Genomic DNA, 27,280 nt, shown 5'->3' with positions numbered 1-27,280 from the left:
GCAGGGTGGGGGAGCATTTTGTCAGGGGGCTTATTGTAGACCGCTTGTTGCCCCCTGAGCATTAACATACCATATGGGCCTCTAGCTATCCCGGGCTTTACCCTAGACCCAAAACATAGTACATTTTCACAATCATATTTATATTAAAATAATCTGTTCTGTGGGTCTGAGCGAGCTGAAATTTGCCAGGTCCTCATGCCGGAGGACCCTTGCCATAGTGGCCAAATATCAGCCTTCCACGACCCCCAGAACCGGAGATACCAAAACCAAGTTAAAATCCCCTATTAACTTTAATGCAGGATTCTCCGCTATGCTAAAAGAAATCACTGCAGTTCACTCTTCCATTGAAATCAATGGGCTCCACTGCTATAAGCCTTTAATGGAGCAACTCCACCATTGAAGTCAATGGGAAAACCTCATTTTTCACATTTACCCATACTCCGTCTGGTTGATCGGAGAGGGCTGGAAATTGCCATGCAGTCATGCCGGAGCAGTGACTACATGCTACCCAAATCCCAGCCCTCTGGTATTCACAGATCCGGAGATATGGGTTTTCACTTTACACACTTTTGGACTTAGCCGTTTCAAAGCCACGCGGCTTTCCTCCATTGAAATGCATGGGCCGGCGCCGCCATAGGATTCAATGGGACCTCCGCTACCATTGAAGTCAATGGGAAACACACACTTTTTCACAGTTAACCCTACTCCATTCGGTTGAGGGGAGAGGGCTGGAAATTGCCATGCAGTCATGTCGGAGCAGTGACTACATCCTGGCCAAATCCCAGCCCTCTGGTCCCCACGGACCCGGAGTTATGGGTTTTCAGTTTACACTGTTTTGGACTTAGTGTTTGAAAGCCACGCAGCTTTCTCTGCCATAGCGGAAAATGGTGCGACCCTCGTGGCCGGCGCGACCCTTTCTCGCCGCCATTAACTGTCGGACCCGGTTGGGGTCGAGTGAGGGGGTTCCTAGGAGCCAGGGGCAAAATGAATTTTATTTCTGAGTGCCCTAGAACAAAAGTTCCCACGCCAATTAGACGTGAACTTGACCGAGACCTGATCAAAGCTCTTTTTAGACATTGTTTCCGCTCTTTCGGTTTTGCGGTCTGGCTGGCTGCCAGCTCGTCTCCAGAGGTCGGCTTCAAGGAATCCCCATTGAAATGCATTACTCCATTCACTTACAACTGGGAACCACCGCTCCTCCTCTCTGGCGCCACCTGCAGGTCTTCTATGATATCGGGCCCAAACCACTGAAATTCCCATTGACTTGCATGGGGCTTCAATGGCGGCCTATAGACGAGCTGCAAAATGGAGCCTGAAAAGGCGGGAAAGGGGACAAAGGGCCATAAACCTGCAAATGCAATTAATCCTTTCCCTCCCGACCTGATCCCAGTGTATGTGGTTGATGCATACACTTTTCAGGTACAAACACCAATAATTGTACCCATATACATTTCTATCTCATAGAACACAGTTTGCCCTGAGGCAGGGGAATAAAAATACATTAATTCCCTCTAAATGTGGGAATATGATAACCTTTTGGTTGTGAAGCATGGGAACATGTGTATTATAAGTACATTTCGGGTTAACCCCTCACTTCCCAGACGGGGAAGTTAAAAGAACATGCGCAATAAAGCCTCATTTTAGTTTCACCTTAAAACGGTCTCCATTGCATAACTCTGCATACATCTCTTACGGCCCATAAATCTGTCAGGTAGATAATGCAACAAAAAGAACTTTACTTACTGGGATATTTACTTATTATTTAACAGAATTTATATAAACTGCACTGTCTGTATCAGACATGACTCCCTCCTTTGATATATACAGAGCCACTACCTCCCATACCAGGTTTTTAGTGTTCTGTTTTTATTTTGATCACCGTATAGTTTTAACTGTATCTACAGTTTTAAAGTTTAGTTTAAATTTAGTTTAATCAAGTTATTACTCATTAATCACTATTAGAGTGTCTGAGTGCCTATAGAGCAGTGATCTTTTCTTTCACATCTCTCTGAAACTTTAAATCTGCCAATTGTGTTCTTGTCACTTGTGATTTTTGTGGAAAAATATACTACTAAACTAATAAGAATCAATTATTCATATCTAACAGCGAGCATGAGCCAAATGTTAAGCGGAATAAGGAAAGGAAGAATTGGTTCTGGTGTGAGTCAGAAAAGCAATAAGCCCCTTTCTATACGTGAAAGTGTATCTGAATCACTACATATAACGGAAAATGAAATTCCTGAAGTGAAAGCACCAAGTCCACAGCCGGTGAGTGTTACTGTATAATATTGCTACTGTCAACAATAACACTGTTGTACAGCAGAGTATATTTGTTTATCCAAAGTATCGTGCAACATATATAGCTGTTGGTTTATGTTCTGTCATGAGTTATAACTAGCTGATTTTTTAACAAACATTCAATCAAATAGCATCAAGCTTAATTAGGAACCAATATTACATGCTTCAACATAGGCAATGGGTGATATAATTACATATAGGCCTTTTCAGGTAGCTTCGATAACCTGTCAAAATCGATTGTAGAAGGCTTTTTAACGATCGTTATCACTCTTGCTCTGGCAAGCCGTGTGGTACTATTGGTTAGAAAAGGTAGAAACTCGCATTTTTTGCCAGTAACATCGATATGCACAGCGCGTCTTAAACACACTTATTTTGTTTTCACCACTTAAAGGGTGGCGAGATAGGAATTGTGATTTCCCTCCAGAGCGGTACCGGTGGTATAGTATCTCCAGTTGTATATACTCTATGTTCCCTCAAACAAATTAGGGAGAGATGCCTGTGCTGAAAATTAACATGAGGTGCCATGTGAGATATGCTAATGTCTATACAAAGTACTGTATATTAAAAGACTCACACATCCTAAACTATATCCTTTACACCAATCAGTTTAAAAACCCTTGTGATGAAGAGGTACAAGTGTCAGACCCTACAGGATTAGAACCCACAACCTAGCAGCTCTAGCATTACATTAACCCAGGTGCTGGGAAATGCTGTTGTCACAGCATACTTTTTTTTTTTAACATAAATAATTTCTGTAGCATTAGATAATAACTTTTTTTTTATTCAACTCTTAATGCCATTTTAATCAGTTTTAAAGCATCCTTTTATTTCTAAAGCAGGTTGTAGCCCACTTCCCAAGCAGTACAAGATCTTTGCAACACTTTCCTGTAACAATAGATAATGTTACCTTAATAATATAAGAATACATTGTAGCTGCTGAGTTACACTGTCTGAAGGTTTGATTTAAACTGAAAGGTGGCCATGTTAGGCACACAATCAGGATTTTTACAGGAGCACCAAACGATTACTAGCTTAGGTAAGAATGTAGAATTAAACATTGTCACATGCTTTACATATAAAAAGAAGACAAAAAAAGGGGGCAAAGGAGTGTTGTTTCTTTAAAACAGACCATTTCAGGGGCGTGGCTTGGACGTTGAGCTACGCAGACGCAGGTTTGCAGCAGGGTCTGCTGCTACCCCCCCTTCACCCCACCCCACCATCTGAGGGGTGAGGGAGATAGTGACGGGTGGATCATGGCCGTGCTAAAGGTCGTGCTGACTGGAGGGATCGCGTGGTGGCCATCTTGTTTTCAGCCGTGAAGTCCTCCCGGAGCGCTGGGGACTCAGGCCCCCCCCCCCCCCTTACCTCTCCATAGCTCCAAAGCGGGTACTCAGGGGCACAGAGGGGCAGAACAGGCCCTACTCCGGCCGGAGGCGCTGCTGAGGGACCGTGGAGGCACATCAGCCCCATTCCCATGCCTTAAGATGGCTGCCACCTACACAAGTGAGGAGTAAGGGATCCCATTGGAGATGTGGCAGGCAATGGACGGGATACCTGACTAAATGAGGTTCTGTGACCACAGGGGAGCACTACATGAGTCAAACAAAATAAATTCCGGAGGCAGGGCCCAAGCACACGGGTGCAGTGGGCTCGCGAGCGCCATCCGACTCTCCGCAAGCCTCACCAGGGCAAGAGAAAGAATGAGAACCCGAAATGACTGATGGCTAGGTAGACTATGCCACAAAAGAATACTCGATGAACTTTGCGACAAAATAAGATATACAAACGCTGTTGACAGATCTGACGCTAATGCTTAAAACCGAACATTCTGAGATTAAAAAAGACATTGCTACTTTAGGAGACAGAGTGGACGAACTGGAAAAAGAAGCCGGAACGGTCTCAGCAGTTCAGGAGTATGTAACTCATAAAGTACAGGAGCAGGAAGAGACTGTGCAAAATATGCTTCTGCATATAGAGGACCTGGATAATAGAGGGAGACATTCTAACATAAGAATTAGGGGTATACCCGAAACAGTAGAACCCCAAGTGCTGGTCCCATACCTACAAAAGCTATTCTTCCATGTGACTGATGAATCACAGGAACGGACCTGGAAGATGGACAGGACACAGAGAGTGCTTAGACCCAGACCATCAGATCCCCCAAGAGACACTGTTAATAAAATGCAAGGACTTTACGGATAAGGAGATCATTATGCAAAAGGACAGAGGCATTAACACTATAGAGTTTGAGGGGGCCAAGATCCAGCTATGTAACGACCTCTCCACGTTAACCCTGCTGCACCGTAGAGAAATGAGGTATATTACCGCGCACCTTCAAAAAGCCAACGTAAGATAAAAATGGGGATTTCCTACCAAACTGATTGTTATACAACAAGGGAAAGTCTCCGTCCTCAGGCACGGAGAAAACCCCACTAACTTTTTTGAAAGAATTAATATTCCAGGACCCAAAGCAAGTAAAGAATCGCAGGACTCCGCGACGCCAGGATGCTGAATCTGTGGATCGTGTTGATTTATTAAAAAAGAACAATAAAACAACAAAGAGTCTTAGTACAAATACTAGCAAACAAAAAACACTTCAAGACACGCCTTTATTAATCACGAAATACAGTAAACAGTCGTCACAAATTAGGCGAATAGTGTCCAAACATTGTAATATACTAAAACTGGACAAAGATTTGGAGTCATTTACAACGTCTGGACCCAGATTTGCAGAAGGGCCAATACATTAGCTACAACCATTTTCAAGAGCATGTTCAAATCACCATGTCAACCTCATATAGGTAACATACCAAAGGGATTCCATAGATGCGGCTTTTGCAAATATTGCAAATTTGCTGTACCCACTAAAAGAGTACACACACTGTTCCCGGACGGCAAACATAGGATCAATACTTTTATTAATTGTCAAACAAGCTACGTTGTGTACGTGATCACATGTGGATGCAAACACAAATATGTGGGCAGAACAATTAGATCCCTATATATTCATATTTCGGAACATATTAGATTAATTAACAAACAGGATCTACTCCATCCACTATCTAAACATTTTGTACAATGTCTACTTGGTGGACTTAAGAACTTTACATTTTTTGCTGTTGAACATGTTTCCATTTATGCTAGAGGTGGCGACAGATTGAATCGGCTAAATAAAAAAGAGATGTCATGGATCTTTTCCCTGAATACATTGCAACCCTTTGGTTTAAATGTTGAATGGGAATTGAAACATTTTCTTGGCGATTAGCTCATGTGCATCTTAATTTATTTATTCATCTATTCATCTCATATATCATTTATCATTTATCATATGTGTTTCTTCTTTTTCCTTTTCTTCCAACCCCCTCCCCTTCCCCCCCCCTTTCCCCCCCCTCCCGCTTCCCCCACTCCCCCCCTCCTCTTCCCCTCCTCCCCCCCTCCTCTTCCCCCCCCTCCCTTCCCCTTCCCCCCTCCCTTCTTTTCTCTCTTCTGCTGGCTCTTTCTATATTGCTTTAACACACAATTTATTATTTGTTATATTATGTTTCATTTTTGCTATATTTATCATACAGAGTACTGATATATGCAATTTGCCTTCAACTAATGATGTCATGTTCCCCTCACTGTCTCCTATGATACTTTGTTTCATTTATCCGGGGTATTTTATAAACATTGTTGTCAAATACTATTTTGACTTTATTATATGTGTGCACACTGTCTCAATCTACTTTGTTTTTTAATTTTGACCAATTGATCACTGATTTTTGCTTTACATGTGTTGTATTAGTTTATATCATATATTTTCATGTGCAATGATATGATTGGTCATTTTATTTCTATCACTGTTTTTAACTTTGTATGCTAAGGGTGGCAGTGGTAAGGCATATACCTGTGGCCCATTAATCCTGGGCTTGCACACAGGTGTTGCAGTTTCCACACGCTACAAAGGTATGCTGTTCACGCAAACGGATCACTCTTTGACAAAGGCCTGACGGGCCGAAACGCGTCAGAGGATCCGTTTGCACACTGTGTCATTAAAGATTTTTATTCATCACCATATCAGCCTTCTCTGAAGTTCTTCTCTCTACAGCTGTGTGGCGCATAGACCTCCCCTGGGAGGATTTCCATGGTACCTTTTGCTTCTTGTCCATTTTAACATGGACCCCTTTAAGCTTATGCCTCCTTTATAACACAGCTTTTCTGCACAGCCTGGGTTAAACAAGTACATAGCCAGGAAACTCACAGACAGCTGTTTCAACCTTTTGGGTCTCAACAGCATGAAGATTACTCGATATGCAATGTGAGGTTAACAAATAGTAATTTGCTTACACTGAAGTACCTTAATTGTAATTACTGTGAAAAATGAATATGGTACATGTATGATGTCCTTCTCCGTGGATCCATTTACATTTATGCTTATCCAGATAATTATTGTTTTCTTTTATTTGTCTCTAATGACGACATCATACTTACTTTTAAAAGAAGAAAAGCTCAATTGCTTGTAGATTTGAAGACTGGCAAATATTATTACCACTAAAGAGATTAGTTAAAGGCTGTAAAAATCCTCCAAAAGATTAGGTTATCAGTGGAACATTAAACATAGTTTCAAAATAATGCATTCAAAATACAACTGTACTTTTCTGGCTGCATGAGCTACAGTATCCTTGAGGTTTGATGTCAGGTTCCAATAGCCCAGATTCATCAGGCGACGATACGTTTAGTGCACCCCTTTCAGAGTTTCCTCCCATTGACTTGAATGGAAGTTAATGCATGATTGGGTGCGCTAACATGTACAGCGCTTTTTCCATTGTTTGCCAGGAACAGTTATAGGCTGAATGACATAATTATACCTATAGATTTATAAACATATTTATTGCTGTAATGGAAGTTCTGGAATTTGTTGTTCATACAGTAATAGCGTATAATGACTAAACTATAATAAAGTCAATAGAAATGAGATGGGCATTAGACTAGATACATTTGCCTCTTACTTGTGCCTTTAATTTCCATGCAACTATTAAGTAAAATTTTTATCTGATCATACTGTACCTGATTTACCACCCTTTTGTGCATCTGGGCCTTGGTACTTTAATCATAGCTGGTATGGGTGATGACATTCAAAGAAAATACATAAATGGAATTTGAAAAGAGTTGGTGTTTCTATTTTCTTGTGGGTTCAAATGCAATAAAAAGTCAAAGCAAAGCTCTATGGAACTTTTTTAAATTATGACAGAACTTTTAAACCTTTTAAGACCTATATAACCCTTCACAAATCTATAGTGACTCCCCTTAAAATGTATTATGACTTTGTGAAACACCATCTCATTTATCCTATGTACTGTACAGTATGTAAATATTCTGTTCCTATGGTAGGGCTTATATTTTATAAATAAGCTAATCGCTTTCAACTGTACTGTATATTATGTACAATTTATAATGTAGTTTACCATTTAAGAGTCATTCATAGTTAATAAATGAAACAATATGGCAACATTACAATTGGTATCTTAAAAAATATAATAGCTTAAAAAATGTAATGGGTGCCCCAGTGAACCCTTGATAGACTCTGGCAGAACTCCTTGGAAAACAGATTTAAAAACAGTGGTTTATACTGTAACAGTACCCCCCCCCCTCTACCCCCCAAAAAGCAGAACACAACAGTTCACAGCAGAACAGCACTTTCTCAGGAACAGTTAAAATGACACCCCATCCTAAATTGGTATATATACCTATTTTTAAACACCTGATGCAGGAATTGCACACCTTACCCCATTAAGGCACAATAGAACTGCTCTGTGTTTGTTACTGGGTGCTTCCATCAAACAATATCCACTATACATATGATGGAGCACAACCAGTCCTGAGTTCTAATAAAGTATCTCATCTATTCAATATCAACATTTCGATGTTCTATCACACCTTCGTCAGGACAGGACGACATTTCCAGATTTTGTGACAGAACACTTCATCAAAACCTATATTTCAGGGTCTGATGGTAGCCATCGCTACCTTTTGCATATACCTAACTAACGCATCGTTAAATCCCTGCGTTAACTATAACAAAGATCTGGGGATAGGCGCTGTTAGATTGAACACCTCTTGGCATATCATTAGCACTAGCGGTCATTATAGTGAGGCAAGGGCCCAGTACAGCTGAAAACAGCACTTAACACTGCGTTACTGAGCTTTAAAGATACCGTTACAACTTAACGATGCATTAACCTTAGTTGCAGCCTTGTTAAGTCAATAACAGAGTTTTGTGGATTTGAACCTAAGTTGTCTCATTCAAGAGAATCCTTTTTTTATATTAAGGACAACCAATGAACCACCCTTGTCTGTACTCCTGATAACTAAGGCTGAGTCCATGGTGACTGCAGGCGTGCAGAGGCACACTGAGGCTGAGGGAAAGCGGATGCTTTCCCTGGCCTTAGTTCGCGCGCCGTCCGGGGGCGTGTCGGGGGGCTGGCCAGTGACATCACGGAGCTGGTTCACCCTCATTGGGCGAACCGCTCACATGACTGGCCCTGCACTCCCGTGAGCGTTCAAACTAGAAATTTGGAAAGACCTACGCCTCCGCACGCCTGCGGACGCATGCGCGAGCCCCTGCTAAAGCCGCTCTCAGTGTGGCTGCAGGGGCTCACTGACAAGCGTCAGCACGGGTCAGCGCCTAAGCGCTGACCCTGTGTTACGTCTGTGCTCGCCACAAACCAGGGCCGGACCGCAGGGCTGAGGTTGGTTTATGAAATCACCGACCTTAGACCGTGCAGACTGGTCCGAATTGCGAAGTTCATAATCAAACAGGCCGGGTTCAAGACTGGAGAGGTCAGCGTAGTCGTTGGACGAGCCAAAGTCAGGGTAGGAGAAGACAGGACAGTCGATGGCCGAACCAGGGTCGGGATAGAAGACATCTGGGTAGTCGTAGTCGTAGTTTAAATAGTTTTAACCGCTCATCCTATTGTAGAATACAGATCATATTTTTGATCAGTAATAGGGTGCATAAGAAAATATATTAGCACATACAAATTTTATCCAAGAAGGATAGAAATAATTCCTCTATTTGCACTCTCTATCATTTTAGTGTAAAATACATAATTTATTTATTGTAGGCTTTTAAATCGGTAAAAACTGTTAAAACCAAAAAATAATAAAATTTTATTACATCAAAAAATTAATTAGTGACTCTGTGAAACATATAAAAGGTTTAAAAAATCCTGTTCACAAGGGGAATTGGTAGTGAGAGACTCTATTATGTTTCAGACTATGAAAACACATTTATATGTGTGTCTGTATATTTATATCCACTCCGACAGCTCAGTATTGTAATCAGTCAGGTATAGATCTATGACTGCTCAGTATAATGGTAGTAGGTAAACACTAGGTTAAATGCACATCTCTATGGTCCGTTTCAATTTTAGGATAATGAAACGTAAGTAACATATATGCATTTTATCCATAGATGTAGTTCTAAGTATAACGTTTTAATGGCATAATAGTCCCCAATATCACATCCATGGATAAATTCAGCATCCATATGTAACGGGTATTCCCCCACCCAATCGCAGATTATAGTGTGGGTGCGGAGAACATACAGTGTTACCAGTGTGTGGTGCTTTACCTGTTGGCTCGCAGGAGGGCTGAGCTTCCGCCAAGGGAACCTGGGGCAATTATGATACTATGAGTAACCACTTACTCGGTGCAGCGCCTCCACCTGCAATGGTTCCTAGCAGAGCAGGAATTGTTCCTCGCAGGACCTCATACAATAACCATATACACGATATGTGAGATAACCAAATACCTTTTACTTGTGAACAGCATACAACACATATATTATGACACTGAATAACGGGTGTCCCTATCTAGAGGAGACACTACCCACTACGTCTCTCACAACGCTAACGCTATCTTGCGCCACGGCGGACGCCAACACTTTATGCGCCATGGCGGACGCTAACACTTTATGCGCCACGGCGGACGCTAACACTTTCACTGAATGGTCCCACCCCGTGTCCGATAACCCCACCCAATGTCTCGCACTACCAAGTCAGATACAGGTGTGTGTGTGTGTGACTGCGCAGCCACTATGTCTGGTGATAGGCCTTATTGGTGCACTTGATGTTATGGGTTACCTGCCGAGCACTCCAGTGCCCGGACCTGCAACGGGCTTCACAAATGGTCAAGGCGAGCTCCAGCACGATATCCGTGGTCCACCGTAGGATGATCCATCAGGGGCGATCCCACCCTGAAAGTAGTCCAGCTCTCTCCCAGCAAGACACGCAATGTTCTTTGTTCCCTACTATCAAATAGCTACTGGGGCAAGTCCCTAACCTAGGGCCTGTCCCTACAACACTCCACTAGGGTGACTCAGGGCTATCTGCTGCCTAGGGGGATTGCTGGCCTAGTGCAGGGAGTCACTGACTCCTGCACCCTACCTCCTTCCCCTAGCTGCTCCGGTCACCAACTTCCAACGTGCAGACAACCCGCGAAAAGTATCTATTTGCTCCTGCAGGGAGTCACTGTGCCCTATTGGCTCCCTGGCATCACGTGGGGCGCGCAGAGGCTCATGGGACTCGTAGTCTCTGCCTAGAGCCTTCCCTGGTAGGCTAGGGTTTCGCGGGCCCCTATCTGCACATGCACGAGCTGTCTGGAGTTCTCCCGGCGCCTGCTCTAACTGCGCATGCGCGAGCTATCTCTCAATGGCGGCGCCCTGCTCCGCTAGCCGCTGGGACCCTAACGACGCGATAGCGGCCTTAGCAACGGCCCGATCGCGTCCTCGGCAACCAGCCGCGTGCACAAGAGCCACGCTATGCACACACACGCCCCCGCACCTCCCCACGAGCGGCTCTAACCTCCCTACCGCCGCGGTGAGTGTCCCGAGGGGGGGGGCAGCAACGACTCGGGGGACCTGGCTACACATAAAACATACATACATATGTCTCTATTGGTCTATGTTAATATTCTGTAAAGACCAGTACCACTTGGTAAATGTAAACTGGTAAATAATATAGAGCAATAGGGTGTTGAGCGCTGATAATCTCAGCGATCTCAATGTGTGCAATACCCAGAATGAGCTTTTATATAAAAGGTCACGGTGGACCTAAAGACATAATAGTCCCCAAACAACTTCCATTAATATGGTCACGGCGGACCTCTATTCACTTAGTCAAGGGGCTGCCGTGTCTCAGACACGGTATACAGAATCCCCGGAAGGTGTGGTGTCTTTACACCAGTATACTGGCCGTGTTTCCTGGAATGAGCTGTCGTCCCTCTGTGACGTCAGGACGTATGACACGTATCCCGAGTGTCAATATGGATATCTGTGTGATAATTTGGTAAACAGGGCTCTCTCAGGTACCCAGTGAGAACATACTCACAAGTGCTGGTCAACATGCGCTTCATTAAGTTTTAATTAGTGTTTTTTCTGTTTTCTGATTAGTTATTAAAACTTTATTATTTTTTTTGGTTTTAGTGAGTGCATCACAAGGGATTTCTGTTCTCCCCTTTTTCCGCATATTCTCATATCCCAGATAGCACCACCCCAAGTCTCTCCCTCATTAGTCACCAGCTGAGCAGGGCATATCCAGCCTCTTCCCCTCACTCCCCCTATTTCAATCAGGGATTTATTTACAACACAAGGCAACATAAAGTACCGGGTACACCATCCCTTTAAGCCAAAACATAAAGCATAAAATCAAAGCCTACTCCATTTTGGAGACTTACTAGACTGACCAGTCCCTAACTACCTGCCTGGCTGGGTAGGCTAGTTCCCAGTCTGAAACACAAAACAGTTCAGGGTACAATATATATCAAAGTCTTATCTTAATGGGCTGGTTCGGCGTCTCTTGTTTCTCTAGGCAAATCAGATGCAAGCGTTGCTATTCTGCTGCTCCCATGAAGTCTGTTGCCCTATTTTTGTGCAAGCTTCTCTGCAGTGTGAGGCGTTGGGTTTCCCACTGTTCCCAGGCAAATCCCTCTGGGAACAGGAAGTGTGGGTCCCTGCAGGCTTGGAGCGGTTGCTGGCATTTGAATCTAGTTGGTCACAGACAATCCTTCTATGACCCTCTGTGTTTGTTGCAACAGGAACAGGGACACTGACAGGTGCTCACTTTCTGCCTATTAAACCCTGTTCAAGCAGGAGTTCATTACATACACCTCATAGGTCAGGTAGGAAACCTGACACCAGTGTAGTTTCCTGCCTTGTAACAGGAGTTAACTCCTTCACACCCTTACCAACAGACTGTAAGATTACTAAAAGGAGAGCTATTCATTAATCTCCCTTTCTTTTGTTAGGCCTAGTGGGACTTGAGCCTGTGGCTTTTGCTTCTCAGGGCATCAGCCCAGTACCTGGATAGTTCCACTGCATCAGGGTGCCTTTTGACTTCTGCTGTTTCTGCTTCCCACACCTGTGGGGTATAAGCCTCACACGCCCTGGTTTGAGAGAAACAAGCCCTGGCTTAAAGAAACACTTCCAGTGACCTATTTTCATCTTATTTTTTCTAGATTTGAAGCAGGGGGTCTCCGGGACTGAACTGCAATGATTTCAGCTCCAAGGGACCCGCTGTTTCCCAAAACACGTACTTCAGAAGGGGGTGCCAGTATCTCTGCACAGTTTAAATGTCTAGCATCATGTGGGCTAATAGGAAGCCGCAAGTGAGGACATCAAGGCTTCCTATTGGCCCGCATGACTATTAAAGCCGCCATTTCTATCGCCCCGACTAGCTCCATCTGAGCTGCTACTGGCATCCCCTTCTAAGATAAGAATCTCTGGAAGCAGGAAGTCTCGGAGCTGAAATGAATGCTCTGGAGACCCCCTCTTCAAGCCTATTAAATAACAAAACAAAAAAAGGGTCGCCAAGAGTCCCTCTTTAAGCCAGCAAGTTCATGCTCCCTGTTGCCAGATCAATGAGCCTTCTGCCATTGCATCCAGTATCCTGCCTGAACCGTCTGACCTGCCTGTTGCCTAACCCTCCTTCGGCTATCAACGTTGTTGATTTCCTCATACCCTGATCCCGGTTTGTCTGTATATGCTTGCTGCCTGCCACCTGCATTGACCCTGGTTTGTCTGACTATCCTTCCACCTGCCCTGGCCCTGATTTACATGACTGCGTTTGCTCTCCATCTGCACTGACCCCGGCCTGCCTGACTATCCGACTGCCTTTCTACTTCATTCATTGGGATCCTCCTTCCACTTCAAGCCCATCAACACTGTTGCCTACCAGCTTTATGGATTCCAAGTCCTTTTCCACTAATTCCTGGAAGTTCTTTAATAAATTGACCTTTCCTATAAGTGGGATATCATCTAGATATATTACAGAGACCAGAATCCACCCTTGGCATACATTGTTCCAAATGGGGAAGATAGCACTTTCAATTTGAGAAGACTCTATGGGCTAAATCCACAGATGTCCATTTACTCAGGCCTCATAACTTCATGTTACCAAAATCAGTAACTGAGGTTTCTTTCACTTCAGGTTAACACATATTCACAGAGCTAATCTTATGCAAAAACAACAACCATTGTTTATCTCTTTAGTATATTCTTAACGTTATGTTAAGCTAGCACTACCTTCAAATAAGGCATTAAGCATGTCTTACCAAAAGGTGGCATTATTCATCCAGACCCTCAAATATGGGTTTTGCTGAAAAGGGATAGAAGTGGGTTCTACTGAAGAGGGAGAAATATAGAGTCCTACTTTTGTAAAGTACTGTACTAAGTGTCTTGCATACCTCACCGTACAACACTCCTTGATAGGTCCATTAGTGCAGAGATTTAAAAAGATGTTAGTTACGTTATAAGAGACCTATTTTTGTAACTCCTTTATACAACACGTGAAGAGATACCTGTGAACAAAACTGAACACACCTCACAAACCAGGTGAATATGCTCATTTGTTTATGCAAAGTATATTCAAATGCCTTAAATGTGCACATTTCACAGGTACAGTTTTGTTGACACGTATTTCTCCACGTCTGGTATAAAGGAGTTACAAAAATAGGTCTCTTATAACTTAACTAACATCTTGGTAAATCTCTGCGCTGATGGACCTTTCTAAATAAGCATTGTTACAGTATGGTGAAAGCAAAACCTATTTTCTGCTGAAAAACATGATTTTACGTTTATCTTCAAAGATCAATATTATTAAGTTATAAAGTGAAGTAAACCTAGGTTAACGTCATGTTAACTCACTTAAACGTTTTGTGGATGTGCACTCAAATTATGTAGAACATTGTTTAAGAGGAATTTAAGTGGAGTAGAATGATTGTTTTATACCCTGATGACTTCACAGATCTCCACTTGCATATTTTACCCCTCTCAGAGTCATGATAATCTCTCTTTTTTTTTAAATTCTTAATACTCTAGGCCAATTTTGTATATCTAATTCATTAAAGCCATCCATAGTTGCAAATTAGTTTTAATTTCCATCTGTAAAACTTCTCTTTTATTTTTTGGGGTTTAACGATTAGATCCATGTTTAAGAAAAGAGAGCAGTCACATACTATCAATTGACAACCCCTAAGTAATTATTCATTATTTAAGACAAAAGTTGGCATTTTTGTTACTAGTTGTCCTCTAGGTATACATTTTAATTTTAAATACTTCTCAATACAAGTAATGTCCCACCACATACTGTATGAGTTACTTGAAGCAATTCTTTAATTTTAGAAAATATATTTTAAGATTCATAAAATCTTCACAGACCAACTCATCAAAGGTTTTAAACAAAGAAACCGCCCTTTTAGTTCTAATTGCAAGATTATGTAATATGCGCAATACCTTTTCTTAAATGATTATTGTCCTTGATTTATGAGATTCCAATGTATTTTGCAGACATCTATAATTGTTAATGTAACCCCCTGTGTGATGAGCTCACACACTGTCACACTGCCCCCTGGCAGGTTTCTCTCCAATGTGCTCTGGACATGTGACTGTGATGGATATGAGAGCAGCCAATAATAACGGCTGTGGAAGAGGCAGGACTATGTGGAAGAGGAGCCTTTAACATAGGAGGGCAGCCATGTTAGATCAGATCTGCGCGGACCTGAGCACAGCAGGTTCGTTTGAGGTCTGCAGAGAGATTGCACATGTGCATTTGTGTAAGGGATCGGGGGACACGCTCCCTACAGCGGGTCCCCGTCAGCCCGGCTCCCAGCACTGCCACACTTTGCATGCCCCCTCCCCACCGGCTCCTTACCCGCTCCGGTCGGGCGCCGCTCCTATCCTCCGTGGCGCACGCCGCCTCCGCCCATACGCTGCCGGGGCGCGCGCGCTGGAGTCTTACAGGGCGCGCGCGCACCTGTTCTCTTCTACACTCCTCCTGCAATCCTGGCTCCACCTCCCATCAGCTTGAGGCTATTTCCACCATTGACTCCCACGCCAGGCATCTAAGCCTATCCCTAGGGCCCTTCAGTCAGGCCCCTGCTCCACCTCTTACTCCCATTGGTTCTCCTACATATATAGTCCCAGTCTGCCCTCTCCTTCCTCGCTCTGCATAGTTTTCTTGTGGCTCTTGTAGTACGGAGGTCTATGCCTGGCTCTCTTGTGTTTCCAGCTCTCGCTCCAGTCCCTGCCCTCGTTTGATACCCTTGGATTTGATCTCGGCTCTCGTTAGACTTCGTGTACCTCGCTACCCCTTGGACTCGGCTTTGGACCTCACTACGCTGCTCTCTCCTGTCCTTGACCTACGGCTTTCGGATCTATACCTTCGGACCTCTGGCGCCCCGGACGCAGCAAGCCCTTTCTCACCAGACCCGGCAACGCACCTTACCACACTCCGGGCATGCCCTCACTGCTGTTGGTGCGTGTTATACCCTTACCCACCTCAGTACTGGGGACTGGCCAGGTCTGCGGGCAGTCCAGCGTTACATTATGCAGAACCCACCAAATGCAGACCCCCCTGAGGTGGGCCAAGGTGTGACCATGGAACACTGGAAATTCCTGAGCGATCAGGTAACTGCCGTGGCACAGCAGCTTTCCAACTTCTCCCTGCGGGACCCGCCAGCAGCGCCTCCCACTGCTGCTCTGGTACCTACACTGGCGACACACTTTATTCGAGCTTGGCTAGTCCCACGAATTCGGGTATACCCGGGTGTATTGAGGTTTGTGACTGTTTTCTGCCCGAGTACATTGAGTTATTTTCCAAGCAGGGATTGAAGCATTTTATTCCCGCTGGCTGCAATACTGCACAGTATATATATATAAACTGCATTACAATTCATGAATTTATGCCATCTGGTAGACACGCGAAGCATTGCAGCCTATTAAATCCTAATCATTATCATTTAACAGATCAGCCGCCCATCAGCCAGGCATGAACCCAGGCTGGGAAGGCAAATGCAACGGGGCTTGTCAGAGGTTAGGAGTGGCGCATTCCAGGTATCTGCCAGGTACATACCGGGTATTTGCTCGAATAAAGTGTGTCGGTGCAGTATGGGCGTCTCGGAGCCATGTATTCCACTACCCAACCGGTAGGCCGGAGATTCCCTCACTTGCCAGGGATTCCTGAAACAATGTGACGTCCAGTTCGAGATGTCCCCATCTCGGTTCCCCACAGATCGCTCCAAGGTGGCCTATATCTACGCCTTGCTGACGGGCGACGCTCTCGCTTGTGCTTCGCCTCTCTGGGAACACAGACCAGAAATAACTCAAGATTTCCCTAGATTTCGGCGAGAATTCCAACAAGTCTTTGATACGCCGGCGCGTAGGGAGACTGCTGCTTCATCCTTGTTTCATCTCTCCCAGGGTCGCAGGTCGGCTGCAAGATACGCGGTGGAGTTCCGCACAATCGCTGCGGAGACTCGGTGGAATGATGAAGCCCTTTCCGCGGAGTACTGGCAGGGTTTGGCCGAATCCCTCAAGGACAATCTGGCAGCTCATGCTCGTCCCTCTTCTTTGGAGAATCTCTTCACCCTCACCATCGGGTGGACCAGCGCATCCAAAAGAGACGTCAGGGAATGCCAGCGTCCCCGATTTATGTCGCCCACGGCAGCTTCTCCTAGGTCTCCTCCCTTGGTCCTTCCAGCATTGGATGCCCCCGAGCCAATGCAAATCGGCAGTCAACAGCTCCGGTCTGCTGAAAGAACACACCGCAGAAATGAGTGCCTCTGCTTCTACTGTGGTTCCCCGGATCACCGAGTACGTCACTGCCGCCTGAGACCAGGAAACGAGAACGCCCAGTGAAGTTTGAGGGACTTTCCCTGGGTACCATCTCTCCCTGCCCCTCTCCTCCCAAAGATAATTCTTTTGCCTATAACCCTCGAGGGTCCCAATGTCCGGGTAGCAGTCGCAGCATTCATCGACTCCGGGTCTGGTGGCAACTTTCTGGATCACGATTATGGATTAAAAAACCGGATTCCATTAGTCAAGAAGAGAGTACCCATCGGCCTTGAGGCTATTGACGGCCGACCCCTCCAACCAGCGTTCATCATCTGGGAATCTGTTCCCCTCACACTCTCCACCGCGGACGGTCACACTGAGGTCATCATCTTCGATGTCTTCCACTCGCCCACAGTCCAGGTCATTCTGGGATTACCTTGGCTCCAGCTTCACAATCCGCGTGTCGATTGGACGGACAAATTGCCGATCCAGTGGGGCTCTACCGTGAAGGAGGCTGCCTTACCCCCCGTCACCACGCTCGCTAGCCTCGACACTTCGGTACCACCTCTCTCCACCCTTCCAGAAGTATACCGGGATTTCTTGGATGTCGTTAACAAGACCCAGGCTGAGGTTCTGCCACCTCATCGTTCGTATGACTGCCCCATAGAATTAATTCCTAGAGCCACACTCCCCAAGTCTAAATCTTATCCCCTCTCCATGCCTGAGACCGACGCTATGAGTACCTACATCCAGGAGAACCTCAAGAAAGGCTTTATTCAGAATTCCACTTACCCGGCCGGGGCAGGGTTCTTCTTTGTGAAGAAAAAGGACGGCTCATTAAGACCCTGTACCACCTTCCGTTAATCTCGGAACTCTTTGATCGGCTCCAAGGAGCCTCTGTATTCTCCAAACTCGACCTGAGAGGAGCTTACAATCTAATCCGAATACGGGAGGGCGACGAGTGGAAGACTGCGTTCAACACACGCACGGGCCATTATGAATATCTCGTGATGCCATTTGGCCTCTGCAATGCCCCAGCCGTCTTCCAAGAATTTATGAACGACATCTTCCGGGACATTTTGGGTAATTTCGTCATAGTATACCTAGACGACATCCTCATTTTCTCCAGAAACCTTGAGGAGCACATCCACCATACCAGGGTGGTCCTCGCTCGGTTCCGCGCAAATAGCCTCTACGCGAAGATGGAGAAATGTCTCTTCCACCAATCATCCACAGCCTTCCTAGGCTATATCATTTCAGACAAAGGCTTCACCATGGATCCTGAGAAATTGAAGGCTGTCCTAGATTGGCCGTTACCGAATTCCCTAAAAGCTGTCCAGCGTTTCCTTGGGTTCTCAAACTACTATCGGAAATGTATCCGCAATTTTTCTACTATTGCTCTGCCCATTACCGCCCTTACCAAAAAAGGGGCTGACCCGTCAGCATGGTCCCCTGAGGCCATCAAGGCCTTCGAGTTCCTCAAAGAAGCATTCGTCTCCGCCCCCATCCTTCGTCATCCGGACACGTCTCTTCCCTTTACCCTTGAAGTTGACGCTTCCGACGTTGGAGCTGGGGCAGTACTTTCGCAAAGGTTCACACCTCAAGAAAAACTCAATCCTTGTGGTTTCTTTTCAAGAAAATTTTCTTCGGCCGAGAGAAATTATGATGTCGGGAACCGAGAACTCTTGGCGATCAAGCTAGCCTTACAAGAATGGAGACATCTCCTCGAGGGTACCAAAGAGCCAGTGGCCATTCTCACCGATCACAAAAACTTATTGTACATTGAGGGGGCCCGTTATCTGGGATCCCGCCAAGCACGTTGGGCACTTTTTTTCTCCCGATTCAATTACACACTTTCGTACACTGGCGACACACTTTATTCGAGCTCGGCTAGTCCCACGAATTCGGGTATACCCGGGTGTATTGAGGTTTGTGACTGTTTTCTGCCCGAGTGCATTGGGTTATTTTCCAGGCAGGGATTGAAGCATTTTATTCCCGCTGGCTGCAATACTGCACAGTATATATATATATACTGCATTACAATTCATGAATTTATGCCATCTGGTAGACACGCGAAGCATTGCAGCCTATTAAATCCTAATCATTATCATTTAACAGATCAGCCGCCCGTCAGCCAGGCATGAACCCAGGCTGGGAAGGCAAACGCAACGGGGCTTGTCAGAGGTGAGGAGCGGCGCATTCCAGGTATCTGCCAGGTACATACTGGGTATTTGCTCGAATAAAGTGTGTCGGTGCAGTATATTCCAGGTACCAAGAATATTAAGGCCGACGCACTCTCACGTCAGTTCTCTACTGAAGAGAGATCTAATGAAGTTATGGAGACCATTTTGCGTGCCAAATACATAATTTCTGCTAATACATTTGACATCCTGGATAAAATCACCGAAGCCCAGGCTCATATCCCTAGGAGAATAAGGGTGCCAGAAGGACGTCTGTATGCCGCTCCACGTTTTCGCCACAAGATCCTGGATTGGGGGCATTCATCCAGATCGGCTTGTCACCCTGGCTTCAAAAGGACACTGGATTTAATCAAACGGACCTTTTGGTGGCCTAGTATGAGCAAAGACATTTTTTATTTCACGAGAGCTTGTCCGGTGTGCGTTCAGAGCAAGTCCGCCCGACACAAACCATCTGGGCTTCTCCAGCCCCTTCCTATCCCTAAATGGCCTTGGAAATATATATCCATGGACTATATTGTGGAACTCCCACCCTCTAAAGGGATGAATACGATCCTTGTAGTAGTGGACAGATTTTACAAGCACATGCACTTTGTACCCCTCAAGGGTCTTCCCAATTCGGCCACCTTGGCCAACGTGTTTTCTAAAGAAATTTTCAGGCTACACGGCGTTCCGCTCACCATTGTCTCGGACAGGGGCACACAATTTGTTTCTAAGTTTTGGCGAGCGTTTTCTCAGAGACTTGGCATATCCCTCCTCTCTCCTCGGGTTATCACCCACAGACCAACGGCCAGACGGAGAGAATGATCCAGACCTTGGAGCAGAATCTTAGGTGTTTTGTGTCCGAATCTCAAGACAACTGGGTAGATCTATTACCCTGGGCTGAGTTCGCGATTAATTCGTTGAGGAATGAATCCACGCAAGAGTCGCCATTCTTCATTAATTATAGGTTCCACCGTAGTCGTCTTCCTCTTTCATCCATTCCGTCTGGAGTACCTGCAGCGGATATTCAAGTCTCTAATCTACAAGACTCCTGGAAGAGGATCAAAAAAGCCTTGCAAGGGGCCGTCCGAAAACAAAAGGTTCAAGCGGATCGGCGCCATCAGGTAGCACCGGAGTATAAATCGGGGGACAGAGTCTGGCTTTCCTCTAAGAATATGAAGCTTAAAACTCCTTCTCAGAAGCTGACGCCCAGATTCTTGGGTCCTTTCAAGGTCCTCGAACGGATCAACCCGGTAGCTTATCGGGTTTTGCTACCTCCCACCATGAAGATACCCACAGTGTTCCATGTTTCTCTCCTGAAACCCTTCTTCCAGAATGCACACTTTCCGGACCGCCCTCACAGACCCAACCCGGTGGTGGTACATGGGCAACAAGAATTTGCAGTTCAATTCATTCTCGATTCACGATTTTCCAGGGGCAAACTTCAATTCCTCATTCATTGGAAGGGATACGGAAGAACGTTCTTGGGTACCTCGTCATCACATTCACGCTCTAGCATTACTTAAGCAGTTTCATCGGAAGTTTCCTCATAAACCTTGGGAGAATCGTCTGGAGTCTGATCCTCAAGGTGGGGGTACTGTAAGGGATTGGGGGACACGCTCCCTAAAGCGGGTCCCCGTCACCCTGGCTCCCAGAACTGCTGCACGTTCCATGCCCCCTCCCCACCGGCTCCTTACTCACTCCGGTCGGGCGCCGCTCCTATCCTCCGCGGCACACGCTGCCTCCGCCCACACGCTGCCGGGGTGCGCGCGGGAGTCTTACAGGGCGCGCGTGCACCGTTCTCTTTTACATTCCTCCTGCAATCCTGGCTCCACCTCCCATCAGCTGGAGGCTATTTCCACCATTTACTCCCATGCCAGGCATCTGAGCCTATCCCTGGGTCCGCTCAGTCAGGCCCCCGCTCCACCTCTTACTCCCATTGGTTTTCCTACATATATAGTCCCAGTCTGCCCTCTCCTTCCCCGCTCTGCATAGTTTTCTTGTGGCTCTTGTAGTACGGAGGTCTATGCCTGGCTCTCTTGTGTTTTCCATCTCTCGCTCCAGTCCCTGCCCTCGTTTGATACCCTTGGATTTGATCTCGGCACACGTTAGACTTCGTGTACCTCGCTACCCCCTGGACTCGGCTTTGGACCTCACTACGCTGCTCTCTCCTGTCCTTGACCTATGGCTTTCGGATCTATACCTTCGGACCTCAGCGCCCCGGACGCGGCAAGTATCTGGCTAACCCTTTTTCACCAGACCCGGCAACGCACCTTACCACACTCCGGGCACGCCCTCACTGCTGTGAGTGTGTGTTATACACTTACCCACCTCAGTACTGGGGACTGGCCAGTTCTACGGGCAGTCCAGCGTTACAATTTGGTGACAAGGGCTGAAAGCTTCAGTTCCAGAGTGGAAAAGAGAGCACACACCGCTGGAGGGGACTGGAAAGACACAGTGGTAACAGAGTATCTTTTTGAAGAACAGCCCTGCAACAGGTTCAATACAACATACAGTAAAGTGATGTGTAGAACCGGAGCACAGCCAGGGTAACAGTGAAAAAATGAGAATAATCCAGGGCAACTCCAAAAGAAAAAATCATCTACATGAATATATAAATCATATATATATATATATATATATATATATATATATATATATATATATATATATATATATACACTGGCGACACACTTTATCGCAGTGCGGCCAGATCCGCAAGCCGGGAGATTTCCCGGCTTGCTAGTGGCCGCCCCTCGGCGTGCCGCGCGTCATAGACGCGCGGTCACGCGTCTTCGGGAGCCTGCGCCCCCTGCACGCGCGTCCAGGGCTCCCCGAGGGAGCCCTGGTGTCCCGCGATCTGCGGGACGGCGGCAGGGGGTTCCGGGGGACCCGGCGGACCCGGCAGCGGGAGGGAGAGCGCCCCGATCGGAGGGCGCTCTTCCGCTGCTTCGGCGCGCGCCCGTCACACTCGGGCGCGCGCCAGGCTACTGCTGCGGCACAGAACGGGCAAATGCTCGAATAAACTGTGCCGCAGCAGTATTGTGACAGAGTCACTGACTCAGTAGGCTGCGACAGTGAATGGAGAGACGCTGCAGACAGTTCACAGAGTGTTAATCTCCTCAGACAGAAGGAAGCACACCTGCAGCCTAATTAAGCAGGAGGCCTGGGAGACTGCAGGTTTAAAAGCAGGAAGTGACACACACACAGAGAGCTTGTTTTTCCACAGAAAGGTGGAGAGAACTCTCCCGGCTTGGAAGCCGTAGCAGCTGCTGCTGCTCTGGTCCCCAGTCCTGCGAGGAGCTTTGCTGCTGGGACCAGCTGGGACCCCAACCCAGGATAAAGATAAACATTGCTGCGAGGCTGGACACAGCCTGCTCCCCGGAAACGTGTTCCTGTTTGCTATTTGGAGCTGAAACAGATAAGACTTTATTCTTATTATGCTTATTGGTTATCGTTTGTGTAGCATGTTTTGGGCATGACCAGATTAGCTGGCTGTCCTGTTAGTAAGGGCTCAATAAGTGAGTTAGTGTCCCTAACGGGTCTAGGCTTTAATTTGCAAGAAAGTAGTTTCTTAAAGGGACAGTGCACCCGTACTTATTTTGGTTGTGGATAATAAACCACTAGTGTTTAAAGTTTCCCATCGTGTCAAGCGTCTTACTGACCCCGCCGCGAGGCCGTCCTGCCACAGGTGGTGTCAGAAGTGGGATGCTACGCCTCTGGGGGTCAGTAGATGAAGATGTGTTGAGACACTGAACTCAAGCGGAAAAAAATAAAATAATGATTTTTGCTGAAGCATGGAAGTTACAGCTAGCAAGCGCTGAGTGTAAATTTTGCCCCGTCGGGTATGAAAGGATTGCTGTGTAAAGCTAATGCCTTTTGCTGAAGTGAGTGAATTTGCAGCTAGCAAGTGCTGTGAGGTAAAGTTTGCCCTGTCTGGTAAAAAAGAAAGTGAAAATGGATTTTTGCAAAGAAGTTGCCCTAAGAAGAACTCAGAAGGTTCAAATATTGTAAAGCAAGAACAACTTACGTGTGTTGTGCAAAGTCTGCCTCGTCGGGTGTGGAAAAAAAAAACGGGGTTTTAAAATGGCCGCTGTCATGTGTCAGTTTTGCAATGTACTTAACCATACAGGGCATATGATGATTATGATGATGACGCATATGTGGCCCCGAGAAGAGAGACGTACCCGCAGATGAAAGCTGCAAAAGTGTCCAGTGTGTGTGTGCCCAGTACCACTGATGTCTCTGGAACTAATAAAACAAAGAGAAAGAAGAAAAATAAAAATATTTGTCAAGTCACAGAGGAAGTGACTGAACCACTTGAGCCTGCGATATCAGGACAACAGGCAGAATTGTCACAGGAACGGTGGCAAAGGAAAAGGAGGAGCAAAGGGAAGCTGAATCCTTGGTCCAGGGAAAAGAGGCCTTAATTTCTGCACTCCAAACTGCCCAGCGTGATTATGATGTCTTGCAGAAACAATTGAATAGGGAGCGAGAAGCTAATGCCGAGGTACAGAGGTGTATACTCCCAGCTATACAAGAGTATGCGGCATTAAAGAAAACAGAGCAACTCTTGCGGAGTGAGTTGGAGGAGCTGACGACAAGTTTGAATAAGGCCAACACCGCAATTGCTAACATGGAATCAGAGAGAACAAGTCCTGACTGGAGACTGTGCTATCAGATGTCCCAGAGAGATGTGCAAAACTTCATCAAAGACTTAGAAGTTTCTTACCAAGAAGCTAGCACGCTCAAAACAGAGCTGGAGCTCTCATGCCAGGAGGGCCACAGTCTAAACACAGAGCTGGGTATGTTGAAGGAAACCCATGAGAATGCCCTGAGGGATTTAGAGACTGCAAAGAAGGAGAATGTAAGTCTGACGCAGAAAAATTCAGACTTGACTGATCAAATCAGTAAAGGTGATAAGAAGCTCCACCAAGCAGGAAAAGTGGAGAAGCAATTGATCCAGGAAAAGCTAGAGGTGCAGGAAGCACTGCAGAATGCAGAGAGGATGCAATGTGTCTCCCTGCAGCAGCACACACAGGCAACGCACTTATGGCAGAGCCAGCTGCAAGAGCTACATGCAAGTCTGCAAGCAGCCAAGGAGAAGCAGCGAGTGCTACAGGAACGGCTGAGTACCCAGTATGTCCCCACAGAACAGCATGAGGAACTGAGGGCCACGCTGTACGCCACAAGAGAATCGCTAGGGGCAGAGCTGGCTACTTTGAAGAAAGCCAATGAAACGGTCCTAAGGGATATAGAGACTGTGAAAATGGAGAATATAAACCTGAAGGAAGAGGTTTTAAACCTGACTGGTCAGGTCAGTGATGGGACTGAGAAGATTCACCAAGCGCAGAAAGTGAAGACACAATTGGCGCAAGGAAAAAATGAAGTACAGGCTGCTCTACAGAATGCAGAGAAAATGCTGGAAAAAGAATGCCTCGCCCTGGAGCAGCTGAAGATCACGTTGAGCGCCACAAGAGCATCGCTGGAGGCGGAGCTTAGAAGCCAGGTGACTCTTTGTGAGAGGGAACATGAGAAGGTCCAAAGACTGGAGCAAGAGCTGGAGAAGCAGAGAGGCAACTCCATCTCCATGAGTCAGTATGCCAAGGAGAAAGAAGCCTGGAAGACAGAAGCAACAGCGATACTGGCGACAAGAACTGCAGAGCTCAAAAAGATGGAGGAGGCGTTGATGCAAACCCAGAGTAAGCACCGGGAAGAGGTGAAGGCCCTGAGAGGGGACTAGCAGCATCAGATTGAAGAGCTGCAAAAGCAGATGGCTGAGCACGAGATGCAGCGCGCCAAGACGGAGAAGGTGTCCGTCCGTCAGGTGGCCTGCCTGATGTTGCACCATGAAACTGAGATGGCTGATATCCACAAGTGGCTGGACTACACGACCAATGAGGGGGCCCGGCTACAGCTGGAGCTAGACAAGGTCCGGGAGGAGCACCAGCAGCTGCAGGTCCAGAATAAAGAAAGAGAGACAGATTTAAGCCTTGCTCTGAGTCTGCTAGGAGACGTAGAATCGCGACTCAATTCTAACGATGATGAACTAGCAGCCGCACTGAGTGAAAGAAGAAATGCAGAAGGACTGCTTCAAGACCTGAGGAAGGACCTGTAGTCTGAGCGGGCTGGCCGCAGGATGGCGGAGAAACAAAAGTGTGACCTAGGCAAGGAGCTCGAGTCTCTAAAGTCTGAGCGGGACGCTACGTTGGACTCTACTGCTGCCCAGCAGGAGGTTTCTCAGATGAAGCTGGAGGAAAAGCTTACAAGCCCAAGACAGACGTTTGGGTCACTGAAGCAGTCCAAGGAAAAGGTGGCGGTAGAGATAAAGTCAAAGGATGATGAAGGGGAGGCTGCACTGGAACATGTTTTACCAGAGCCCGCTGTCTATGCAGACTATCTCTTAAGTTATCTTCAAAACCCTGCTGTTCTCACAGAAGAACAAAAAGCGGATATGACACAAATTGAAGACATGCTGATTAAAGAATTTATAGGTCAGCAGCTGATTCTTATAGTCGGCTGTCTAGATACCAGTGAAGAAGGAGGCAGGAAACGCCTTCTTGCTGTCCTACAAGAGATGCTTGTGATACCTAATACACCAACTTCCCTTATAACGTGTCTAGTGTAATTATTGCTCCGTATTGTTAAAGATGATGACCGGAGAATTCAGATTGTGGCAGAAATAGTCTCTGAGCTGCGAGAGCCAATTGTTAGCGTGGATATACCAGCGGATGCCGCGAAATCAAGGAAATTACAGTTAAAGATTGCAGATTTAAGAGTGCAGCTTAACGAAGCCAAACAAGCCTTGGAGGACCCCATAGTTTTACAAGATTTCAGTCTTGCATCTGAATTAAAGGAGATAGTGAGGTACCAGTCCTCAGGCCCAGATGGCCTGGTAATTACCCCAAAAAGAAAATGCCTAATTTGGAAGGCAAGAAAAAAAAAGGGAGGGGGAAGGGCCGACGTCAGACATTGGTGACAAAGATGCTGGTGCACGGGAATGGTGCACGGGCCGCTCCACAGGACAATGTTTTGCTGGGGAGAGGGATATGTGACAGAGTCACTGACTCAGTAGGCTGTGACAGTGAATGGAGAGACGCTGCAGCCAGTTCACAGAGTGTTAATCTCCTCAGACAGAAGGAAGCACACCTGCAGCCTAATTAAGCAGGAGACCTGAGAGACTGCAGGTTTAAAAGCAGGAAGTGACACACACACAGGGAGCTTGTTTTTCCACAGGATGGTGGAGAGAACTCTCCCGGCTTGGAAGCCGTAGCAGCTGCTGCTGCTCTGGTCCCCAGTCCTGCGAGGAGCTTTGCTGCTGGGACCAGCTGGGACCCCAACCCAGGATAAAGATAAACATTGCTGCGAGGCTGGACACAGCCTGCTCCCCGGAACCGTGTTCCTGTTTGCTGTTTGGAGCTGAAACAGATAAGACTTTATTCTTATTATGCTTATTGGTTATCGTTTGTGTAGCATGTTTTGGGCATGACCAGATTAGCTGGCTGTCCTGTTAGTAAGGGCTCAAGAAGTGAGTTAGTGTCCCTAACGGGACTAGGCTTTAATTTGCAAGAAAGTAGTTTCTTAAAGGGACAGTGCACCCGTACTTATTTTGGTTGTGGCTAATAAACCACTAGTGTTTAAAGTTTCCCATCGTGTCAAGCGTCTTACTGACCCCGCCGCGAGGCCGTCCTGCCACAATATATATCCAATAAAG

General features: G+C 46.3%; 1 protein-coding gene across 1 annotated transcript in view; it reads left to right on the top strand.

Moving 5' to 3' along the window:
- ADGB (androglobin) overlaps positions 1–27,280 on the top strand; it is a 542,000-nt gene that overhangs the window by 425,779 nt on the left and 88,941 nt on the right. Inside the window, exon 28 of the mRNA XM_075596533.1 lies at positions 2,108–2,268. Coding sequence (XP_075452648.1) covers positions 2,108–2,268 — 161 coding nt within the window. The remainder of the gene's footprint in view (positions 1–2,107; positions 2,269–27,280) is intronic.

The sequence above is a fragment of the Ascaphus truei genome, chromosome 4, assembly GCF_040206685.1.
Source record: "Ascaphus truei isolate aAscTru1 chromosome 4, aAscTru1.hap1, whole genome shotgun sequence".
Classification (NCBI taxonomy): domain Eukaryota; kingdom Metazoa; phylum Chordata; class Amphibia; order Anura; family Ascaphidae; genus Ascaphus; species Ascaphus truei.
Note: the sequence above shows the minus strand (reverse complement) of the source record. Positions and strands in the feature narration are given on the sequence as shown.